Consider the following 23,268-nt stretch of genomic DNA (forward strand, 5'->3'; position numbering starts at 1 on the left):
GAGATCGATGACAGCTAGTGGATCCACTGGGAGTTTGTTCAGTATTGTAATTAGAAGGGTGGGGTGGGTCATGCAGCAGTAGGAAGCAGTAAGAAAGGGTAGGGGGGAGGCTAAAAGAGCTCTCTCTCCTGGACTGGCCGAGACCCTTGTGGCTCTGATTCCTCCCCCCTCCATCTGTGTTTGCAGGAGAACTCTTTTTGAGGACCGCCCCAGACAAATTCACCCTGGAGGAGGCCAGGGCTCACTGTGAGGCGCTGGGAGAGGAGATAGCGACACCAGGCCAGCTGTATGCGGCCTGGAACGAAGGGCTGGACCAGTGCAGCTCAGGCTGGCTGGCTGACGGCAGCGTCCGCTACCCCATTGTCACCCCACGGGAACGGTGCGGCGGGAGCCAGCCGGGAGTCAAAACCATCTTCCAGTTCCGCAACCAGACTGGATTCCCCGATGCCCAGAGCAGATACGATGTGTACTGCTTTCGAGGTAAAGGACCCGGCTCAGGGGTCGCAGACAGATTTGCCTGCAGGCTGCCGCCAGGAGCCCATGTTGATGCACCACAGGGTGAAATGCTTCCCCATCTGAGGGGCCAGTGTTAGGCCTCGGTGCAAGAGGGGCTTTGTGCTGTTCCTTGGAGTAGAGGAGAATTTAATCCCATCGTGCAGGCAGCCTGTAGGCTGCCAGTGCTAGATGCCAATGCACCAGGCTAAAGTAGGGATGCCCTGCCTGGTACCGATGCCCACATCTATTGCTTTTTTCTTTTTTTTAAAGCAGTCTGCTTGGAAAATGGCTCACGAAGGTACAGATCCTGTGTACGTTGCTAAAAGTATCTGGGCAGAGATTTCCTTAGCCGCCTGTCACAGAGTCCCCGGGCGATGCTCTGGAACTGCTCCCTATGAAGCCAGTCAGGACTCTGGGGGACCCTCCTCTCTGTGAGCAGACTGTCTGCAGGGCAAGAAGCTCACACGGCTTCCACCTTCCTGGGTCTGACCTTGGAGCATTCAGCATCCTCTGCCCCTCCGTGCGCTTCCCACAGCGAGTCCGCCCAGGCGGGGTCCTGGGGAAGCCACAGGGTTCTGCACCCCCACTTCGCAGTCTTAGCCAGCCAGTAAAACAGAGATTTATTCAATGACAGGAACACGGTCTAAAACAGACCTTGTAGGTATAGAGAACAGGACCCCTCAGCCAGGTCCATTCTGGGGCCCAGCGAGAAAGACAACCCCGTCTGCCCTCACTTCCTGTCCCTAGCCAGCTCCAAAATGAAAACCCTCTCCAGCCCCTCCTCCTCTGCTGAGTTCCTTTCCCGGGCCAGGAGGTCACCTGACCTCTTTGTCCTCCCACACCCTTAGCATCCCCTTGCAGGGGGGAAGGGCCTGGGCCATTAGTTGCCAGGAGACAGAGTGTCAGCCAAAAACTGAGGCACCCACACAGTATTCAGAGGAAACATTAAGAATAGTCCCACTTCGTCACACCGCCGAGGGCCTGATTTTTCAGAGGTACTGAGCTCTCACAGCTGCCTCTGCCTCCAGCTGAAGTTTTGGGCGCTGAGCACTTCTGAAGATTACGACCTTATGTAAGAATGGCCAGACTAGGTCAGACCAATGGTCCGTTTTGCTCAGAATCCTGTCTTCCGGCGCCAGCTGTTTCCAAGAGAATGAACAGAACAGGGCAAATTAGCGAGCGATCCATCCCCTATTGTCCAGTTCCAGCTTCTGGCAGAGGTTTAGGGACACCTGGAGCATGGGGTTACATCCCTGACCGTCTTGGCTAATAGCCGTTGATGGACCTTACAGTTACTTATGTGGGCTTGTAGCCAGATAGCAAACCCTTGGGGTGTAATCCTGGTTCCTGTCAATGGAACCTGGATTTCACCCTTGAAAGAGGAGTGCACAGTGGGCTTTTTCCCAAATAGGCTTCAGTTTTCTCAAATACCCCTTTGTTCTGGATGTCTCCTGTTCTGACCTGACCAGAGACAGTTGCAGCCTGGTGATCAGCGCTGGGCACCTGCACTGAAGTTACAGAAGTGCTGTGCCCCTGAAAACGATCTCAAATAGAGCACCTCGTCTCAGCCAGCCAGATTAAAAATATAGGCCATGTGGCCTGACCCTGAGCAGCCGCTGTGGAGGGTGCTGGCATTGGCGTGAACTCACCAGACATCAGGACTGGGTCCCCTGAGTTAGGCAGTGTTTTGGGCGACCTCCCAGCCATGCTGGGGGGGAGGGGGGAGCTTTTTGTTTGGGTTTGCAAACCTGGGAATGGTTTGTGGCTGGCTCCCTTTTTCTGAGAAGCCCCAGAGTGCAATGGGGCCCGGGTTGTATATGGTTCTGGCTCCGGCCCGTCCTTGCCCTGTTCTTCAGGGGAACTTGCTGCCCTGCAAAGGAATTCTGATTGCTCATCCGTGTGGTCGCTAGGTCTGATAGAAGAGACACGTCCCTGGCTCTAGACGTGCCACCTGTCCCGGTTTTCCCAGGATCGCCCCTTCTTTGCGGCAGCTGACTCAGGCACCCTGCAAAGGGGCTCAGTCCCCACTGTGAGCTCTCCAGTTTTACTGGCTCCCTCCGGGTCATCTCTAACCAACGCTGTTCCTGGCTCCCTCCTGCAGGCCTCTCATGCCCACCAAGGCCTTTATCTCCCTCTCCTGCTCAGGGCCACTGATAAACTCTGGTCTCACATCACTCATCCTGTGCGTGGCCTCTCGTGGGCCCCTGTTCTCCTTGGAGCTCCTCATGGACCTCCACTTCCAGCTGGAGTCGAGCTGATTTAGTTCCTGCCTTGCCAAAAAGGGGACACTTCTAGTCCAGTTTCAGAACTGATACTCCAAGCTGACCACAGCCTGCATTGACGGGGGTGTGGTCTGTCAGTGCGATAAACAGCTTTCCAGATCTATTTTTAGCAATGAAAACCTCTATATAGGCGATAATGACCGATAGTCGGCACTACTGTTTGCCGTTCTTCTGGGTATAGGGATAAAGATCTGTGAACAGCAGCAATGAACTTTGTATAGTAACAACGACTGAGATCTACTGGTCAGTGCACAAATTCAATGGACATTAGCAGCGCAAACACCTTTGTGTGTAGCCATGAATTATTCTGGTACCGCTGCCTAGACAGGAGGGTGAGCTAGGCATTAAAACAGAAACTGAATAGCCAGTTGACTTGGGTTCTATTTTTGGTTCCCTCGCTGAGTGGCTATGGGGAAGTTGCTCCCCCTCTCTGGGCCTCAGTTTCTCCATGTTTAAGACAGGGAAGATGATACCAGCCTTGCAGGGCCTTTGGGAGTGGTCATTCATTCAAGTGCTCTGAGAGGGCTGAATGGATGGATGGTACTGGGGCTGCATCAAAGAGCTTCATAAATCAAGCGAGAAAGGCCAGAAAGCGCAGGGAAAAGACATTTTGGTCACTGCACTGAGACAGTCTCATTTTAACCCTTGCCGAGCTCCTTCTCGCTGAGCTTGCAGCCTTCCCCTTGACAAAACCCCAGCCCACGTCTAAAGAAAAAATGGTGATGGTGGTAGAAAGACTGATTTGAGCTCAGATCTGCTTCCTGGGCTAATCATACACTTTGCACTAGTGTAACTGACTGACGGGGTGCAGCCCGATGGAGCAATTGTTGCCATTTTTACATCTACTCCCACAGTCTTAAAATGCCAGCTTTCCTGCAAGGATACCATATGATAACTTATTTATACCCCTTGCTGAGCTCACGGTGCCACTGGGCTGGGTGCTGTACATACACATAGTCAGAGATGGTTTCTGCCCCAAAGCACTCACAGTCTAGATGAACATGGATAGGAGAAACAAAGGGCTATTGCTCTCACTTTACAGGAGAGAAACTGAGGCACAGAGTTTGTTTTTTTTAATGCAAGTCTGTAGTAGAGTTGGGAATCAGACTTTGGCCTCTTAGGATCCAGGTTAGTGCCTTTTCTGCAAGCCTAACCTTCCTCAGAGCCACAGAACTGCTGTTGGTCGTCTTTTCCTATCTCATGTCCTTCATTGTGCTGCATAACAAGGGCTGCGTGACTTTCCTCTGGATGACAGCATGGGACACAACACGGCGTCGTGCGACCACTGAGACTTAGCTAAGGAGGTTGCCCAAAATGTATCTTGCTGGCTATTTTATGTTGGTTGTTGGGCATGGTGCTGAGGTCTCGGGGAGTGGGCGAGATTCTGGATTCTGGCAGGCATCCCTCAGGGCAGTGATACTAATCCTGGCTTTTGATATACATAAATCGGTGTCACTCCTTTGGAATCACAACTGGTGTAAATGGGTATCACTCCACTGAAGCCAGTGAGCCAGACCCCTAACTGGCATCATTTGGCATAGATCTATTGGCCTCATCAGAGCTAAACTGAAACCCCCAGATAAGGATCTGGCCTGTTTGCATTTTATTAATTATTATTCTAAATAACAACACTGCAGAAATACTACAGGGTCTTTCCTTGTACTGGCCATGGGGCGAGAGTGACCATATTCTGAGGCAAAACAGGCAGGATTGGGAATGGATTTCTCAGGGAATTGGGAGTGGGTAGTATGGATACTTTCCCCTCTTGGCTGCTGGTTTGGCAATTGATTAGTGATGGCCAAAGCTCCTTGTAACACACCAATGGCTCTGAGCCCCCTGCTGTGATAACTCTGAAGGCCTCAGTCCAGATCTGGATTTTTTTCATTCTGGTGACAAATTTTGACCAAAATTAATGTTGTCATTTCCGTTAATATTTTTCTTCCAAAGTTTTTTGGGGGTTCTCATTAAAAAAAGAAGTTGTTTTTCATGAAAACTCAAAATGTTTAGTGAAAAACTAAGATCCCATGAGAATTTCTCTGTCTCTCTCTCTCTCTCTCTCTTTTTGACTAAAAAGCCCATTTTGAGTTGGAAAAACGCTTTGAAGAAAGCGTGTTGACCAGCTCCCATCTCAGTCCATGTCCCACTGGAGGAGGAGCTCCCTACATCATGAAAGAGGCCACAGTTTTCAAAAGCAACTACTTCCTTTGGGTGCCCAACAGGAGAGGCCTTCAAAAAGGACCTGGTTTTCCTAGGCCTTAAGGGGTCTCAAGGTGGCCCCCTCCCAAATCTGAGAATCTTGGCCCATTCAACCCCCTCATTGGCAGTGTTCAAAGAGGCCTCAGTTCCCCTTTGGGGGAGAGATGGAAGAAGCTTTTACCACCTACACACTCTGCTGTGGCTAATTCCAGGGCTTCAATTTCTGAAGCTACCCATAAAGCCCCTTGTGATGGCCACCATCTTGGCCGACCCACCGGGGATCGAACCGGTGCCCGGTCAAGCTAAAAGCATATGCTGCTAAACCACTAAGCTGGTGTTGCTAGGGCTGTAGCAGACTCATATCCTCTGGATTTCTGCAAGGCTGATTATATAACATTCCCCCGGTAGGTTACACACTCCCCATGCTGTTAAGATGTTTGGTTTAGGATCTCACAAATAAAAAAAAAAGGTAATAAAATAAGCTCAGGCAGAGAAAAGAAGAGATAACATGATGTAAGTGTAAAAATTGATGCCAACTGGAGACCTGTCTCAGCTGCAAGGTTTGGACTGAGAAGTGGAACCGAACTCACTTGAAGTTGTAGGGGTGGGGATGGGTCAAAGGTAGGGAGTTTTGCTTTGGTTTATTGTAAAGCTCGGAGGCCCAGCTCCTCAGTGGGCATGAATCCGGGGAGCTTTAATGGAGCGAGGCCCAGCTGAGCGTCAGAGCCAAGATTTAGCTTCACTGTTCAGCTCTGGAGCTGGGACTAGATCACAGTTGCCAGGGCGTTCTCTGAGCTGGGTTCAGGCGTTGCTCAGATATAAACTCAAAGGGCCTGATTCTCAGTTACGCTAGGTCCCATCTACACCCTGCTCCGATGGTGTGAAGGGACTCTTAACCTGGATGCCATGACACCCATTTTGAGGTCCTTTTGCCCTGCAAGGAACCTCAGTGTCAATGAGAATCAAGCCCCAAAGCTTGACATGGGCTGGATTTATCCCTGAGGAAACTCCATGGGAGTCACTGGAGTTCACCAGGACGAATCCAGCTCATCTTCTCTGACCTGCCTGAACCTCAGACGAAGAGCGAGGGTGATTCTGCTTTGGAAGGCTATTGATTGGAAGGTGTCGCTGCCTGACACCCTGGGACAGGCCGAGGCAATAATCTCCTGCTTTCTTTTTGCCCACAGAAGAGACAGATGCTTTCACAGACTCTCCAGAAAAATACCGAGCCACTGAGCCTGAGGGGACCAAGGAGATTGTTACAGTAACAGAAAAGCTGGAGGAGCTTCAGCTGTCCAAAGCGGAAGTGGAGAATGAGTCAAGAGGGGCTATATACACCGTCCCTCTTTTTCAGGATATGAGAGACGCTGAGCAGCAAAAGCCAAGCAGTGCCCCCGAAGAGGACAAAATTCCTGTCTCCTGGGAACCCCCTCTAGATAACTCCGTATCATCAGATCTAGGACTTCACCCGCCATCACGTTCCCCCGAGAGCCCAGCCAGTCCCGAGGCAGGTCTGATTAGCAGTGAAGTAAAACCAGGGAGCCCTGGCCTTCCAGCTGAGGAAGGTGAAACGGGGAGAATTGGAAATTGCACAGAGACACCCAGGAATGGTAGGTAGAGAATCCTCTTAGTGTGATCAGGGAATGTTTTCAAGGCGATGGCTAGAATGGGGTCACGAATGCAGCTTTGAAGGCATGTGCCCAAAGCTCCAGAGTTCATAGGACTGGTATTTTCAAGGAAGCCAAAGGGATTTAGATGCCCATGTTACAATGGGAGTTGGGCACCTTTGACAATTGCAAGCTAATCCAGTCTTTCCTACAGGTGGCTCATGTCAGTTGGCCCCATGGTCAGGATCTCTCCAAATACTTTCACTGGCAATGTTTATGGGGAGAGCTGGTTGAAGAACCAGTAAAACGAAACATAATGAATTTTTTTAACTGTTTCTTTGAAACCTTGACAGAGATTTTCAAAATTTTTCTATCCAGAGGATCAAAAAACTGAAAAACATTTGTCAGAAACATTCAGCTTCTTCTTGCCCCAGCTGAAATTAAATGAAAAATCAAAATTTGCAAAAGTCCCATTAGCTCAAACTAGTGTTGGGCTTGGTGCTGAAATCCCCTGGAATTCATGGCAACTTCAGAACCTGGATCCAGAACCCAGTTTGGCTGCTGGCTCCTTCCTTCCACTTTTAATAAAAGGGGTGAAAAGAGAAGGGAATTCACGTATTTATGGAAAGTAAAACGTGCACAGAGCCAGTTAATTTTGTAGTTCTGGCAACAAAGGACTTGGAACCAGCTCTTTGCCTGGTGTAAATGGTCTCACTGAGTTTCGTTTAAATGGGAGTTCACACCAGCTGAGGAATCTGGTTTATTGTTCCCAGACAAAACACTGTTAAAATGGAGTTAAGGTTGATGTTAAGTTCACAAAATAAGGAGGATGGATAGTCTAGTGGTTAGGGCACTAGCCTGGATACAGGAGACCTGCATTCAATTCTCTTTTCTGCACACACTTCCTGTGTAAACTTGGCCAAGTCAGTTAGCCTCTTGTGCCTCAGTTTCCCATCTGTAAACTGGGGATAATAGCATTTCCCTATCTCACAGGGTTGTTGTAATGAGAAATACATTGAAGATTGTGAGGTGCTTGGGATATAAGGGTAAGAGGGCCATATAAATACCTAAGATAGACATAATATGGATGATCAACTTAAGGGCAAATGTTAGAGAGATCTTGTGAGGATCAGTGACAATATTTTTGTTCTGAAATGTTGGTTTGAAATGAAAAATGTGGTTTCGTCATGTGGAATCATTTCATTTTGATTGAAAATTCTGAAATATCTAGCTCTGACATTTCCGCTTAGAAACTTTTTGTTTCGTGAGAAGTTTCGATATTTCAACTTTTGCGGAACAGGAACTTAATTTGAAAGGTCAGCGTTTTCCCTCGGGAATGAAAACCCCCTTTTCTGAGCAGCTCTGGTTGTTCGTCCTCAAGGAGGCAGGAGGTAGTTTGATTGCTGTCTTTTTCATTTGAATTCTGCAGAGGAAGAACATGGAACTGACCCGAAACAAACCTTGAGGTCTTCATTGGAGGGAGAGAACGTGAGGATTACTAAAGAGACGCAGCCACCGGGCAGCAGCCACCAGGGATCAGATGGGGTGCAGAACCGAGTTCATCCCACTGAGATGACTCCAGGAGAGCCCCAATCCATGGTACCCCATGCAGAGGTAGAAATGACTGATGGAGGCATGACCACCAGCCCTACAAATGTGACAGCAGAAATCTCACTGAAACTAGCCGGATCCGGTGATGCAATCGGACCAAACATGTCTCACGTTCCCATCAGTTCCCACCAAGAACACAGAGAGGACCCCACAGCAGAAGGCAGCTCTGCTGATGTCTTAGAGGCGGATTTCATCAATGGTTCCAAGCACCTAGAGGTCGTTGCCACAGAGAAGGCAGATGCTCAGAACACCAGCTCCCGGGGCATCGAGAAGGACTCTGGGGTGCAAGAGCACTCTCCTACCATCGCTGCTTCTGCTGCCCCAACTGCGGGGTGGAAGGCAGAAGATCTCAAAGAACCAGGTTGGGAGCTGTCTATGGAACGTGCCCAGACCTATGCCACCCCGCCAAGTGGTTTTGTTTCTGGGTTGAGCAGCACAAGCTTCCCTGACCCGGGCAGACGCCCGGGTGCTTCTGAAGATGCAGAGCTATCTGGAGATGGGGCACTTGGTACAGCGTGGCCAGAAGGCACCCCAGCAATTCAGGATATCCTGCTGTCCATATCCTCTGGTATGGGAAAGTCCAGCCTCCAGGAGAATGAGGAGCACTCAGGTTCTACCTGGCTTCTGCTGCCTGCTGCCACCCTCTCCCAGGTGGAGGACATCCGCTCTGCCTCCCGACCGGAGGTGACGATGGTTGCCCTCACTGTTTCGCACACAGAAGTAGGCCAGGTCCATACCGTGCTGCCGCCCATTGGAAAATCTCCAGCAGAGAGCGACAGCCAGATGGTGGGACGCAAACGGGTGGGACTGCCTGACTGCGATGCAAGCGGCCCGTTGATAGGTGAATCATCTGAGGAGGAGAAGGTCATTGAAGAGCAAACTGTTCTCTCTGCTACCCTGGCACCAGCGGCCATCTCCCCCATGGGTACTCCTGGAGAACCAGAAGTGGACAGATGCTCATCCACCACCAAGCACGGCTTCACCTTCACCATTGCAGACATCTCCAAAGAAGCATCAGGCCCAGCGTTGGAGGGGATCACTTTCACAGATGCCCCTTTGACCGCCACCCACCCTCTCCCCGTCCTGCCAACAGACAGCGCCAGCCTCGGAGTAGGGGTGAACATTTCAGGTAACCCATATGGCTGTGCTGCCTTGGCCCTCTGGGCAGCCATATACACTGGCCTCTCGCACTAAAAACCTCCCTTTCACACTAAGCTTTCCTCTGTCTGCCCATTTGTCTGTCTGTCTTTCTCTCCCCCCCCATTCAGCTGGATCAGGGAAGTTTAACGTTCCGGAGAAGCACATATTTGTCAAACAAATTGGTCTCAACCGCGCATGCACTTTAAATCTCTTGCTACTTCTATGAAGTGTTTTTAACAACTGTTTCAATGGAAAAAAAAAAGTACTATGAACAGGGTACTAATAAAGGGAATTAAAAGCTTTCTAGAACAAAACCACCTTGGCTAGATCTGTGCTTCCCTTTGTCCTTATTGGCCCACTGCCTTGTGTCTTATTGAAATTTTCCTCATATGTGTGTGTCTCTCTCCCACTGATGAACTAATTCTCTTTACACCTGGCCTAAGAACTATGGGCCAGATTATAAACCCCTTCTGTATAGTGGGCCTGATTCTCATTTATCCTGAGGCCCCTTTGCACAGCTCTGCCGGTGTAACATGTTATTGTTTGCATTGTGATAGTGTCTTGAAAATTTCTGCAAACTGACAAACCAAAGCAGCTTGGGTAAATGGAAACTTTTTGAACATTTTGAAATATTTCATTTGGATTTTGACCATATACCACCCCCTTTTCAACCTTTTTTTTTTAAGTATAAATTAAATTACATTTTGAAACAAAAAATTGTTTGAACTGAAAAAAAAACCCAAAAACTTTTCATTTAGAAAATGCCGAAACAGACCGTTTCTTTTTCCAATTTTGTTTGGGCCAGGAAATTCGCTGAAAGTGACCCTTTCTCATGAACAGTTTCAGTTTTTATGAAATCAGCACGTTTTGGTGAAAAAAACATTTAGTCAAAAATTCCTGACTAGTTCTAGCTGCTATTGCTTGGGCTAAGGTTGTCTAGCTGGGGCTGTAACAGATTCATCTCCTCTATGAATTGGCAAAGAGAAGGATCTGGAGCCTATGCTTACCAGAGGGTTTCAATTGTGTCTGGGAGGCCCCAGTCAGGGATCAGGAGCAAACAGAGTGAAAATTTTCATCCAAAACTTTTTTTCGCTGAAGAGTGCAGGTTCAGCAACACCAAAACCCTGGCAAATTCATGTAAAAAAGAAAACCAAAACCAAAATTGCAAAAGTCCCAGTGTTCCGTTCGGAGAGTTTCAAAATGAAACGTTTTGATTTTTTGGTTAAAAATGACTTTTTGTTTAAATTATTTAAATTTTTAAATATATTTCAATTTAAATTTTTTTTAAAAAATGCTCAAAATTCAAGCGAGTCATTTTGCTCCAGGTTGAACAAAGTGTTTCATGTGACCCAAAACTAAGTTTTTTCAAACTTTTCAATTTGCCCAAAATTTTGAGCAATTTCACGTTCAGTTTAATTAGAAACTTTTTCCTCGATTTTTCTGAATTGCCAGAGAACCAAAAAATATCATTCGCCCAACTCTGATTGGGCCTCTGGTGCTAGGAGCTGTACAAACTCACAGAAAAAAGACATAGTCCCTTACCAGAGAGCTTCCAATCCAACACAGAGGGCAACTCTTAATTAACCCAACAAAAGTCGAGTATATTGAAAATAATGGCCCAAACCATCGTAGCAGTGAATTAAGAACTAAATGTAATTATGGTCACCAATAGGATAGGCTTCCATGCCACATTTCATAGGAAAGAAAATGCCTCTGGCCTCACGGCATTGTGGGTCAGTGCTGAATCACAGGGAAGAGCGCCCTCTGCTGTCACAGAAACACAACCTCCTGCAGCAACGATAGACGTCTCCCATCTACTCCCCGACCTAGCCTGACCCAGCCCAGCTCATATGGCCCAGTTCATTCAGATCGCACGCGGAGTGAGAGAAATAAGGAGTCAGCACTGTGCTTCTAAGGAGAAGGATTTGTCCTTATCCCTTAGGTGTGCCGATTCTGGGATTGTAGCCGCTGGTGGAGCTGCGTTAGAGTCCTACGCACGATGTAAGCCGTGCAGCGCTCTCTGTATTGGGGTAGCTGACCTGGGTTTCCAGGGTCTGGTCAATTGTGCATAGACCCCAGGTGCAGATGCCGCGTACCCCGAGAGAAGGGAATCTTCTGCCGACGTAGGAATACCATCGCCCCGGACGATGTTAGCTCAGGACCAGCTGGAGAGAGGGATTCTTTAGGGTGTCTTTAAGGAAGCCTCACCAGGCACAAAGAAAAATTTGGGCTGCAGCTCAAGACATGTTTCCTGTTGCTCAGAGCAGAACAGTCTCTCTAAGGGACGTATCCATCACATGGGGGCATTTTAGGCGGGACCAGGTGTCCTGATTTTATAGGGACAGTCCCAATTTTGGGGTCTTTTTCTTACATAGGCTCCTATTAATCCCCACCCCTGTCCCAATTTGTCACACTTGCTGTCTGGTCTCCCTGGGTGGGACCAGACAAAGCACTTTGAGATTAGAATGGGGAAACGATCTTGAGACATGGTCTGTGGTAGGGTGGGACCAGATGACCTCCTGGGTCCTTTCCCTCTTTAAGAAGCTCACAGGGGTCCTGATCGCCTCACTCAGAAACTCCCACTAATCCAAAATCTTGCAATGCTCCCAGCAGAAAGCGTGGGCTGACTCCGACGTGAACCGGTCTGGTCTCCACAAGCCCTGCGTTCGTTCTCGGTCTGATTAAAGCAAACGCTGCTGGGATGCTAAATACTGTATGCACTGCGCTTTCCCCCTTTTAATCCCTAACCCAAGGTCAAAAGCAGAGCACATTGATTTTAGTGGGAGTTAAGCACCAAAATCCCTTGGAGGATCTGAGCCTAAAATCACACATCAAGTCTGCAGCAGAGGATGAAACTCAGGACTCCTGGGTCCGCACCTAGCAGCCTATAACCACAGGGCCGTCGTTCAGTACTTCATGCAGCATCGTGGCCCTAGAGGTGCTTCAGAGCAAGACACAAAGGAACCCCGTGCAGTAGCTAGATTCGGGATAGGCAGCCGGCCCTGCCTAGCAGAGACGCTCTTAAGCCTTGAGAAGGTTTTTAGTTATATCTATTGCTAGCCTCTGGGCTTTTTAGCATTTACTATTCTATGTCTGGCTCTTCTCGTTACCCACATCAACCTCCCAAACCTCTTTGATTCCTGCTCAGTTCTCGGCCTCAATTGCTTCCTGTGGTGCTGTGGTAAGGGCCCTCGCCTATCACATGGTAGAACTGTCTTCAAGTCCCTGCTCTGCCACAGACTTCCACTGGGAGCTTGGGCATCTCGCTTAGAGGGGGGACTGGGCCCTAGAGAGGCAGTCTGAGGGAGAAAACAGCACTGAGGATAAGTACATTAAAGATTAGGGAGATGCTTGGATGCTATGGGGATGGGAGACAGATAAGTACCTATTTGTATCATGGACCAACACCCTATGGTGCTGGGTGTTGTGCAAACACAGACCAAAAATACAGTCCTGAGACAACAGACGGGGGTGTGGAGGAGCGTACAAGGAAGCTGCCAAGAGTTGTCAGCACAACAGGTCTCAGGTTACTTTCAGCCTAAACAAGAGAGAGAATCGTGTCTCGTAATTTAAGCAGATAGCAATAAGTTGGAGATCACAAGGGCATCAGAGTCCCGGCTGGAGAAAAGCTACAGGACAATATGTTGAAACTAAGTCATCTGCAGGGCAGCTCATCCAGTCAATCTAATTGCAAGTGTCTGGGCATGCCTTGCGAAGGCAGTTAACAGAGGCCATTCGCTTACCTAGTGCCCAGATTCTTGCTCTGCTGAATGGGTCAGAAGGGGATGGAAGCATCCAACCGGTTTGCAAAGCCTTAATGGCTGGAACGCTCTTTGGATGCGTTGTCTAAAGGAGGCATTTGCCCTCTAAGACCCAGTGAGCACCAGTAGATCCATTCCCAACGCTGGGAGTGACCCGCAGTAAAAACAAAGTGAGCACAGCTACAAATAAAGAAGTTAAATTAGTGAACTAAGGATGGGCTGAGGGGCAGGAACTATTTGGTTCAACGCTTGCATCTGGCAGGAAGTGTGGTCTAGTGGGTAGAAAAAACTTTAGGCATCAGGACAGCTGAGCATTGAGGTTCAAATATATTCAAGCTAAAGGATTTCCTTGTAGGTAGCAGCAATGGGAGGCAGTTTTGCCTAGTGGATAGTGGGGACATTGCTCAAGCTCCTGTCTCTCTCTTTCCCTCTATGACAGTTTCATCATCCATGAAGCAGGGATGAGGACAGCTCTGCAAATGAAAAGTTCAGTACTGGAGCTCAGGAATGTGACTCTGGGACACTGCCGCCTGCTGATGTTTGTTAGGGGGTGAAATTTTCAAAGCCAAATAAAAGATTTGGACGCCCATTTGCCACTCAAATTAAAATCTTAGCCTGCATGTTCAGAATGCTGTGACCACTAATATCAGAGGGTCGCAGTGTTTGTCTGTATCCACAAAAACAACGAGGAGTCTGGTGGCACCTTAAAGACTAACAGATTTATTTGGGCATAAGCTTTCATGGGTAAAACACCCACTTCTTCAGAAGCTACACTCTAAGTAACCCTCAGAAGACAACCCTGTCAGTAGCCTTGGAAAAAGTTAATAATTTTTTTTTATATAATATTGATGTTTATTTTTAAGCTTTTTTTTCAATTTTTAATTGATTTAAATTTTAATGGTGACTTAAGCCCCACAATTTTGTGCATTCCCCCCCTAGTTTTTATCAATTTACATTTTCACAGTTGCAGGAAATGATGGGAAGGTCAGGCAATGTGGGGGATGGGGAGAGATCAGGCAAGAGATGTTCAGATTTAGAAAGTTAATGCTTTATAAGCGTTAGAATGCCAATTGTCAGCATCACATGCCACAGTATACAAAGGGCATATCCGTAAACCCAGCTCTAAGAAGTTCTCAAGCTGCAGTTTGCTCCCTTTGTTTATCTGTACATTTCAATTGTAATTGATGGAAGTATTTTTTCATGGGTTTGTGTGTGCGTCTGGCGCAATTGACGCTTATCGACATTCGCCAGTAAAAATCGCATCCTTCCAAGTCCCTTAGTGAGATCACTGTAATTCTTCTGTTTTATAAATGGAGAAACTGACGCACATAATACTTTAATTAATACAAGGCGACAGAGCTTGGAAATGGCAGAGCCAAGAATGGGACTCGGATTGACTGGGGGCGAGTGTTTTGGATCATTAGCCCAGGCCGCCATTCCCTGAGGGTATTTCCCAGCCAACATGATTCTCTATCCCTGGACAAGTCTGACTTTTAGCTCAGTCCAATCTAGCAGGAGGGGACCCACCACCAGAGTTCATTCCTATTCCTGGGGAGACAGCAATCCCTTCTTGAGATGCACGGCTCCACCCCTGCCCCCTCATGGCTTACTCAGACAATCCTCCGGGTGCAAACAGAATGGGCGGTAGATCCTCTTGCTCTGAAAGAATCCACCTTCTCCCTGGAGTCCACTCCATCCCCGGTGCCCGCCAATCCAATGGCCACCACTGAACTCACACAAAGACAATGTTTTACGTTTGGTTATAGAATTATTGAATGTCCCTCCTCACCCCCTGCCCAGCACTTACCTTCTCTATGGATCATTTGAAAGGTCAAACAGCCCCCACCACTCAGGTCTGTCCCATTGGTTCTGTGGGACAGAACCAAGTTTGTAATGGTGTCCGAGAGCGCTCGCCACGTCTGGGGAGGGTCTGCTCTACGCGGGTCTCCCAACATGACTGAGGTTCCCGCGCAGATGGAAACTTAAACATCAGTGCTGCCTTTTTACCCGCAGCGGAGTCCCCGACACGCAGCTCTCCAAGAGGATTGGGGCATTCAGTTCTTCACGATGCCATGAGGCTGGCTCATTGCTCTGCATCTCTTGCGAGCCTTAGGCCTAGACAAAATAGGCCTTCTTCTGGTTTAAGATCTGACACAGAGCCAGAACTTTAGGGGGCATGCTCGGGTCTTGTGGGAGAGTGTGTGTGTGTAGGGAGGGGGGTTTGAATCCTGCCCTCTCCCAACACTTGAGAGAGAACTGGGGGGGTGGCAGATTGGAGGCTTGGAGTCCACCTCGTTTTACAATGCATTCTGAGCATCCCATCTCCAAAGATTCGGCATCAGCAGGATAGAGGCCTGAGATCCCATCGCTGGCTCCTGGAGAAGTCTGGAACAGTTGCAGCCAAGCCCGATCTCTCAGGGTGCTGCTCAGCTCAGATTTGCTCCCAGTATTAATGTCACTTGGGATCCCAGGGCTCAGCTGCCTGCTTCACTCTTTGCATGTACTTTCAGATGACTGCATCCCAAACCCTTGTATGAACGGAGGGACCTGCAGCGAAGAAGGAGACCGCATCAGCTGTATATGTCTGCCAGGCTATGGAGGAGATACCTGTGAAACAGGTGAGTCTGGGGGTGCACTACAGACACAGCCTGAAATGCTGCTGTGTTTTGAGGAAACATAACAAACCCACAGCCCGCTTGGGCTGCTAATTGTGTTGCGTGTCACGGGCAATTTCAGGGCAGCTGCGGGATAGAAACCAGATCCTTCAGCTCCAACAGCCACCTGAGCTCAAGTGGTGGAGGGGCCTATGTTCTGATTCTGTCCAGGAGAGGGCAGTGGCATGCACACACCAGTTTAATAAAAAGTCATCCCTGGTCTTCAAACCAACCATGCTGGTTTTTAATTTCAAGGGAGTTCAGTGGCAGAACTGGTGGACTCTAACTCTGCAGTGCATAAAACATAGCCCTTGTATAGCCCCAGAGCTGCAGGAACCCCATGCTAGCAGTGAGAGAGGACCTCAGGTCTACCTGACCCCATCTGTCCATGGCCTCTCTACTAAGATAGCCAAGAAGGGGGCAAATTTAATGCCAACCAAGAAGGTGCTTTTGTTATGTGGACACCTCTTCAACTGGATCATGACCCAACAATTCAATTCACATGGGCCTCCACCCGTCTTGTGGGGCTTCAACTCAAAGATCTAAAGATGCCTGGCTGCATACAGCCCCCTAAGCCCTCCTGCCGACCACAGGGCTTCACTGCTGAATAACACAGCTAGAGCATAATCAGGATAAAAAGTGTCCTGAGCTCATGCCCTGGGACAAATGATTAGCACTGTGGGATGGACAGAAGTTGCATTTTGCCAAGGGTTCCAAGATTTTGAAATGCGGCTTTGTTCTGAATTGGAGCAAAATCTGAACATTTCGGAAGTCTCCACAACAAAAAAGTCCAGTATAATTTTCTTTTGGGTCCACAGAAATGTTTCGTTTTGATTTTTATATATATATACACACACACACAGACCCCTCAACCCCGATATAATGGGACCCGATATAACACGAATTCGGATATAATGCGCTAAGGCTGTGCTCCAGGGGGTGAGGCTGCGCACTCCGGCTGATCAAAGCAAGTTCAATATAGCGTGGTTTCACCTATAACACAGTAACATTTTTTGGCTCCCGTGGATAGTGTTATATCGGGGTAGAGGGACACACACACACACACACACACACACACACACACACACACTATAATACTATTACAATATATATAATACCAAGTTAAAAAAATTAAAAAGGAAAAACTGAAACATCTTGGTCCACAAATGTCGAAATGGGATGTTCTGACAACGTCAGAACCTTTCCCCTCCAGTTTTCTTCCTACACGAAATTCCAGTGACACAGACCCAGTCTTGCAAAGTGTTGGCCTTGTGACAGAACTGCACAGTTCAGTGATACTGAAACCTCAGCGCTTCAGGACCCAAGTTAGTTATCAACATTAGCCAAAAGAGCCCCAGTTGTGTGAATTCATTGTTTCATGTACAGATTTTATATACCTATAAAATATTCTCACAGCAAAATGACTGATCAAGTATTATTTTACCAACTACAATTGGTTAATAATGGTAAAAGCATCCTGACTGGTTAATAATTAAATCTCACACTATTTTACTATCACATGCTGCAATGAGCCACAGGAGACCACTTGAGGCTCGCGCGCATTAGTCTGAGTATCACTGACATCGTCCAATGGACTATGGACCATCAGAGTTTCTCCAGTGAACTCTACATCGGACCCGCATTTCTCAAAGAGACACATAACCACAATCCTAGTGACAAACAAAGTGGAGCAAGCCTGTTAAAAGAATGTTAAGGTGTCTATGCCCCAGGGCAAAACATATCCAGAAGTGACATGATGGAATAAGCTAGTCGAATAATTAAGGCTCACCAGACCAGTTAAAGGTTAAAGAAAAATACAATAAATAAATCATGAAAGACCAGAGGTTGGAGGGAAGCAAGAAGGAAAGACAATGAACGAGTAAGCGCTATAATGCCCGTATCACCATTGCTTTCTATCTTGGGCGGTCATTTAAACCAGTGCAATGTGAGTGCAGAACATTCTGATCTGGTGTAAGTGACTGAGCTAGGCACAAAGCAATGGAGAATCAGGTCTATAAAATGCAATAGAAAATTGGGCTGCTAGGAGAATTGTTCTGTTCAGAGACGACTCTGGAATTCATGCACATTTACAGTAACATCCCTTTGCCTTGTTCTGGCAGAGAAGTACAGTTGTGCTCACTTTAAATCCCAGCAGGGTAAAGGAAGCATAGTGCAACTGAGAGAATCAGGTCTTTGGACTCGAGGGGAGCTGTAAAATAGCCATTGATGGAGATGGATGATCCACCACACCCTCCTGGGTGTATGTCTGGAGGATCCAGAGTCACACCAGGTGCAAATCTGACTCTAACCAAAATATCGGGCCAGCTCCTCAGCTGTATAAACTGGCTCCATTGACTTCAGCCAGTTTACATCAGCTCCACTTGGCCCAGGATTCATAATATGGTGACCAGATAGCAAGGGTGAAAAATCAGGATGGGGGTGGGGGATAATTGGCACCTATATAAGACAAAGCCCCAAATATCAGAACTGTCTCTATAAAATTGGGACATCTGGTCACCCTATGCAAAGCCAGTCTCAATCAAAGCATGTTACGGGACGAGAATTTGTGCGGAACACGGTTCTCTCTCGATGTTTCTTTTGAAATGAGCATCTGACAGTTGCTGGGAGTAGTTGATCCGTCTCTGTGCGGACACACTTGTTTCTCTCGCTTCTCCAGGCATCTTGTCTTTCTCCCCTCATTGGCTCTCTTGTTTGTGCTCTTTCCTCCCTCCAGATCTAGAGAAGTGCAGGCCAGGCTGGAACAACTTCCAGGGGTCCTGTTATAAACATTTCGCCATCCGAAGGAGCTGGGAGGATGCAGAAACTCAGTGCCGGCGTTATGGTGGTCACTTGGTCAACATCATGACCCCCGAAGAGCAGAACTTCATCAACAGTAAGAAGCATTGCCTTCAAATATCGGGAGCAAGGCCTCCCTAGAATCATGAGCTGGGGGCTTCAAAATCATGAGAGTTAAAAAAAAAAAACCACCCCAAAACATTTGAGCTCCTTTTTATTTGCCTTCAGGTTCCAGAGGCTAAGGAATATGCCTACACTGTATTGCAAATGTTGTCTCTAGCTATCTATGTGCAGATAGCAGCACATGTTTGTGTTTGTAAGTTTGTTCCTAGGTAGTTTCTGTAGCTTTGGGTCCAGGAACTAGAATTCCCAGGATGTACTGCAGAGAGTGTGAGGGCATTGGGGAAGGGGAGAGAGAGGAGAGAGAGAGGAAGAGCAGGAGAAATAAGAATATGAGCTGCATGAAGGAGCGAGGGGAATAAACCTTACCCTTACAGTTATCCACCTTCCCGAGTCTTCCTCACAGCGGTTGAGGTACAAAAATTGGTGATGAGCACTAAAAAACCCCAGTGAAACCGAAATCTGTTTTAGGGTTAACCAAGTACCACATAATCCTGCTGCTGTTACCTGCTGTTGCTGCTCCCAGGGAAACTCCAGCCTAAAAGCCTGCTGCTGCCGGCAACTGCAGCTTGCCGAGAAGAGAAATTTGAAGGAGCAGTATCTTTTTTTCAAAGTATTCCTTTTCCCCAGCTGGCACGTTCCCCTGCAGTTCTGAGTACCCAGCTGCAGTGCGAACAGAGTTTTACAGCAATTCCGTGACCAGAAAATCTTCCTGGCTGACTGTTCTCTACCTTTCTTGCTGACGCCGCCATCTTGTTTCCACACTTGTTACCATGACGCATGTCCTGCTTCCACTGTTCTTCATGCCTCCCCCAGGAGATCCGCCACTCCCATGGGAACAGTGGAGGTCTTTCTTCAGCAACTATGTGCTTGCTATAGATACTTCTCCATATACTCGAGAAAAGCAGAAAGACTTATTGCATCATTGCCTTGGTCCCGAAGGATAATGAATCTTCAAACATCTTCCTCCTCGTTCTGACATACTGCAAAATGTGACTCTCTCAGCCCTGGAAGATCATTTTAATCTTTTACTCAATGTTGTTGCTGGATGCTTCAAGTTCTGTTCCCGTATATAGATGCCTCCTGAGCCCATTGACCACTACGTGGCTGCCTTACGTGAGTTGAGTGCAACCTGTGTATTTGCTATTTTCACAGATGAAATGATGAGGGATCAAATTGTCATGAAGACAGACAGTTCCAAGACTGTCTGAAACTATGCTAAGTAGACATCATTGAACCAGTTGACTCATCTGAATGGGTTTCTCTTATCATTCTCACAGGGAAGCCTAATGGTGCCCTCTGCACGTGGGGACTTGAGAGCTCTAAATTCCAATATAGTGGTGGATTGTCATCCTCTAACCAACACCAGTGAAAAGTTGCTCATCTTGAAGGAAGCAAGAATTCTTATCACCCTTGATTTATCCTCAGTGTACCACTAGATACCCGTAATGGAAGTATCCCACATGTACACAACTTTCATCACTCCAGGATGCTTGTTCCTATTCAAACGGATGCCATTTGGGTTAGCCTCTGCAGCATCCGTATTCCAGAGAATGATGCATGTGATCTTTAGAGAGATAATGGCTTCCTTTCAAGAGGCCAGCCTGATGTATGGCAAAGATGATTCTGAACATGATGTCATCCTAAGAAGGGTTCTAGAAAAACTCCAACAACATGGACTTACTGTCAGCAAAAAAAAAAGAAAAAAAAAAAGGCAATTCTGTACTGACTCAGTGACATATAGGTCATATTAGCTCTTAGAATGGCATACACCCAAAACCAGATCTAGTGAAAGCCATTTGCGAAGCACCAGCACTGGACAATTAAGTCACACTTTGCTCCTTCTTGGGCAGGGGTTCTCAAAATGGGGGTTGGGACCCCTCGGGGGTCACAAGGTTAGTACATGGGGGATCATGAGCTGTTAGCCTCCTTCCCAAACCTGCTTTTCCTCCAGCATTAGTAATGGTGTTAAATACACAAAAAAGTCTTTTTAATTGATAAGGAGGGGGTCACACTCAGAGGCTTGCTATGTTAAAGGGGTCATCAGTACAAAAGTTTGAGAAACACTGCGCTTGGGACTGTGAGAATACTATTCAACGTTTGTATAGCGGTTTGCTCTGAAAGTAGTTCCTTTGTGCCATCTCCTAAAAAAGGAATGTGTTGCTTGAATGGGATGAAGTATGCAAGAATAGCTTTAACAACATAAAACATGCAATTTCTACCAGCCCAACTCTTAGCTCTTTTGCGTCTGCGATGCAAATGATTGTCACCAAAGATGCTTGCGAGTATGGTCTTGGTGCTGTCTTGATTCAGCTAAAAAATGGACGAGAAGTCACTATTGCATGTGCCTCCAGAGCCCTGAGTGCTCCAGAAAAAACTGATCATGTCCTTGGGAAAGGTCTGGCATGTTTCTGGACAGTAAGACACTTCAGAACCTACCTGTGGGTAGGAGATTTATCTTGAGATCGGACCACAAGCCTCTTTCGATTCTATTCACCATGCCAGCTTCTGGTCGACCAACTCTGATCAAGCTTTTGAGCTCTGTGAAGGAGTGAGGGAAAAAAAAAACCTTACCTTTGCTGTTCTCTAGCTTTCCAAGTCTTCCTCACAGGGGCTCAGGTACAAAATAAATCGATGTCTGTGGGACCCGGGTTTGTACACTCGGTGTTTCCAAGATCATGCTTGGGCGTCTTCACTGCATTGTAAATCTGGGTGTACAATTGCTGGCCCTGGGTCTCACAGCTGGGCTAATGCATCCACACTGCACTACACCGACCTTCTGACTCAGATCTGTGGCTTGAGCTGCATCCACACTGATAGGCCTTGGCCCTAAGTCACAGTGAGACTCAGGCTCTGACCCACCCCCTAGCAGGATCCTAGGACTCGGCCCCCGAGTGTTCGCTGACCTGAGTCAACTGATTTGTGTGTGGACAGAAGGGGCTGGGTTCAAACCTGAGTCAGAGCCCAGCCTTGGTGTGCAGTGTAGACAGGCCCTACACATTTTGAGTTTTCTCTGCAACCACAATGGTTAGAAACTTCTGTTCTTCAATGAAAGGTGAGGGCTTGTCTAGATGAACAAGTTAGTTCATGATAAAATGGGGTATAAATCTACACTGCACTTGCCTGCCGTGCACCATGTCTGTCTGGAACCTGCTGCTGTGCACTGAAAATTCCCTAGTGCACTTTAATCTACTCCTGTTTCAAAGCAGGGAACCCTCTGCGGCCTGTGAGCTCTTCTTCCCTCCCCAGGGCAGCATTCCCTGCTTTTTGTTGCAGCTGGGAGCGCAGCTCCCTTGCCTTCCTCCCCTGATGCATTAGCTAAGCCAGGGTGATGGCAGCAACAACCTGCAGATTAGAGAGTGCTGCTGTGTGTGGATGTGCAGCACGTGTGCACACATGTCTGAGGTGTGTACGAACATGCACATGTCTGTATGCACGTGTGTGAAAGAGGCTTGTCTCACTGAAAGTGGTGAAAGACACAGAGGTAAATGATTATGGAAAACTCAAGGCTAGCTAGATAGGATGTATGGGGCTAGACGGATAGGTAGAAACTAAGGTTTAAAGAAAAGCAATGAGCAATCATGAAAAACTCAGGGAGGGAAAGGAAGACTCAGACTCTAGGACTGGAAGGGACCTCGAGAGGTCATCGAGTCCAGTCCCCTGCCCTCATGGCAGGACCAAATACTGTCTAGACCATTCCTGATAGACATTTATCTAACCTACGCTTAAATATCTCCAGAGATGGAGATTCCACAACCTCCCCAGGCAATTTATTCCAGTGTTACCACCTGACAGTAGGAACTTTTCCTAATGTCCAACCTAAACTCTCTTGCTGCAGTTTAAGCCCATTGCTTCTTGTTCTATCATTAGAGGCTAAGGTGAACAAGTTTTCTCCCTCCTCCTGATGACACCCTTTTAGATACCTGAAAACTGCTATCATGTTCCCTCTCAGTCTTCTCTTCCAAACTAAATAAACCCAATTCTTTTCAGCCTTCCTTCATTAGGTCAGGTTCTCAGACCTTTAATCCCTTGTTGCTCTTCTCTGGACCCTCTCCAAATTCTCCACATCTTTCTTGAAATGCCGTGCCCAGAACTGGACACTATACTCCAGTTGAGGCCTAACCAGCGCAGAGTAGAGCGGAAGACGTACAGTGGGACACAAGGAGAAAGGGACAGAGGATCAGAGAGATGCTGTAATGGGGCAAAGAAGCAGTCCAGGGCTGGAGGAAGGGAAGGAGTGAGACAGGGGAGGAGAAAGGGGGTTATGTGACGAAGGCTGCCGCCCTACCTGGCAGGGCTGTCACTTGCACAGAAAAGCTGGAGAGTGGCTGCAGCTTGGAGTGCAGGGTGAGAGGATGGAGAAATGGATGGACTCTGCTGCCCTCTCTTGGAAGGACCCAAGAACGAGCCCCGTTTAAACGAAATACCTTGAGCTTGACTCTGGGCAGCCCTGCACTTTGTGCATTTACCTCAATGCACAGTGGTTACCCGACACTACCAAATCACAACGACCGCCTCGGACAGTACAGCTGGTCGCAGTTGCTTGGAAGTTTTCCTGTTTCGTCTAAATCCCACAGGAAGTCAGTCAGCTTCCCACACGTGTCCC

At 47.7% G+C, this 23,268-nt stretch overlaps 1 protein-coding gene across 1 annotated transcript in view; it reads left to right on the top strand.

The window, feature by feature from the left end:
* The window catches only part of BCAN (brevican), a 49,739-nt gene that overhangs the window by 20,980 nt on the left and 5,491 nt on the right, over positions 1-23,268 (top strand). Inside the window, exons 6-10 of the mRNA XM_075071075.1 lie at positions 187-480; positions 6,161-6,583; positions 8,010-9,320; positions 15,603-15,710; positions 18,481-18,639. Of these exons, the coding sequence (XP_074927176.1) occupies positions 187-480; positions 6,161-6,583; positions 8,010-9,320; positions 15,603-15,710; positions 18,481-18,639 (2,295 nt within the window). The remainder of the gene's footprint in view (positions 1-186; positions 481-6,160; positions 6,584-8,009; positions 9,321-15,602; positions 15,711-18,480; positions 18,640-23,268) is intronic.

This window comes from Chelonoidis abingdonii, chromosome 11 (assembly GCF_003597395.2).
Source record: "Chelonoidis abingdonii isolate Lonesome George chromosome 11, CheloAbing_2.0, whole genome shotgun sequence".
NCBI lineage: Eukaryota > Metazoa > Chordata > Testudines > Testudinidae > Chelonoidis > Chelonoidis abingdonii.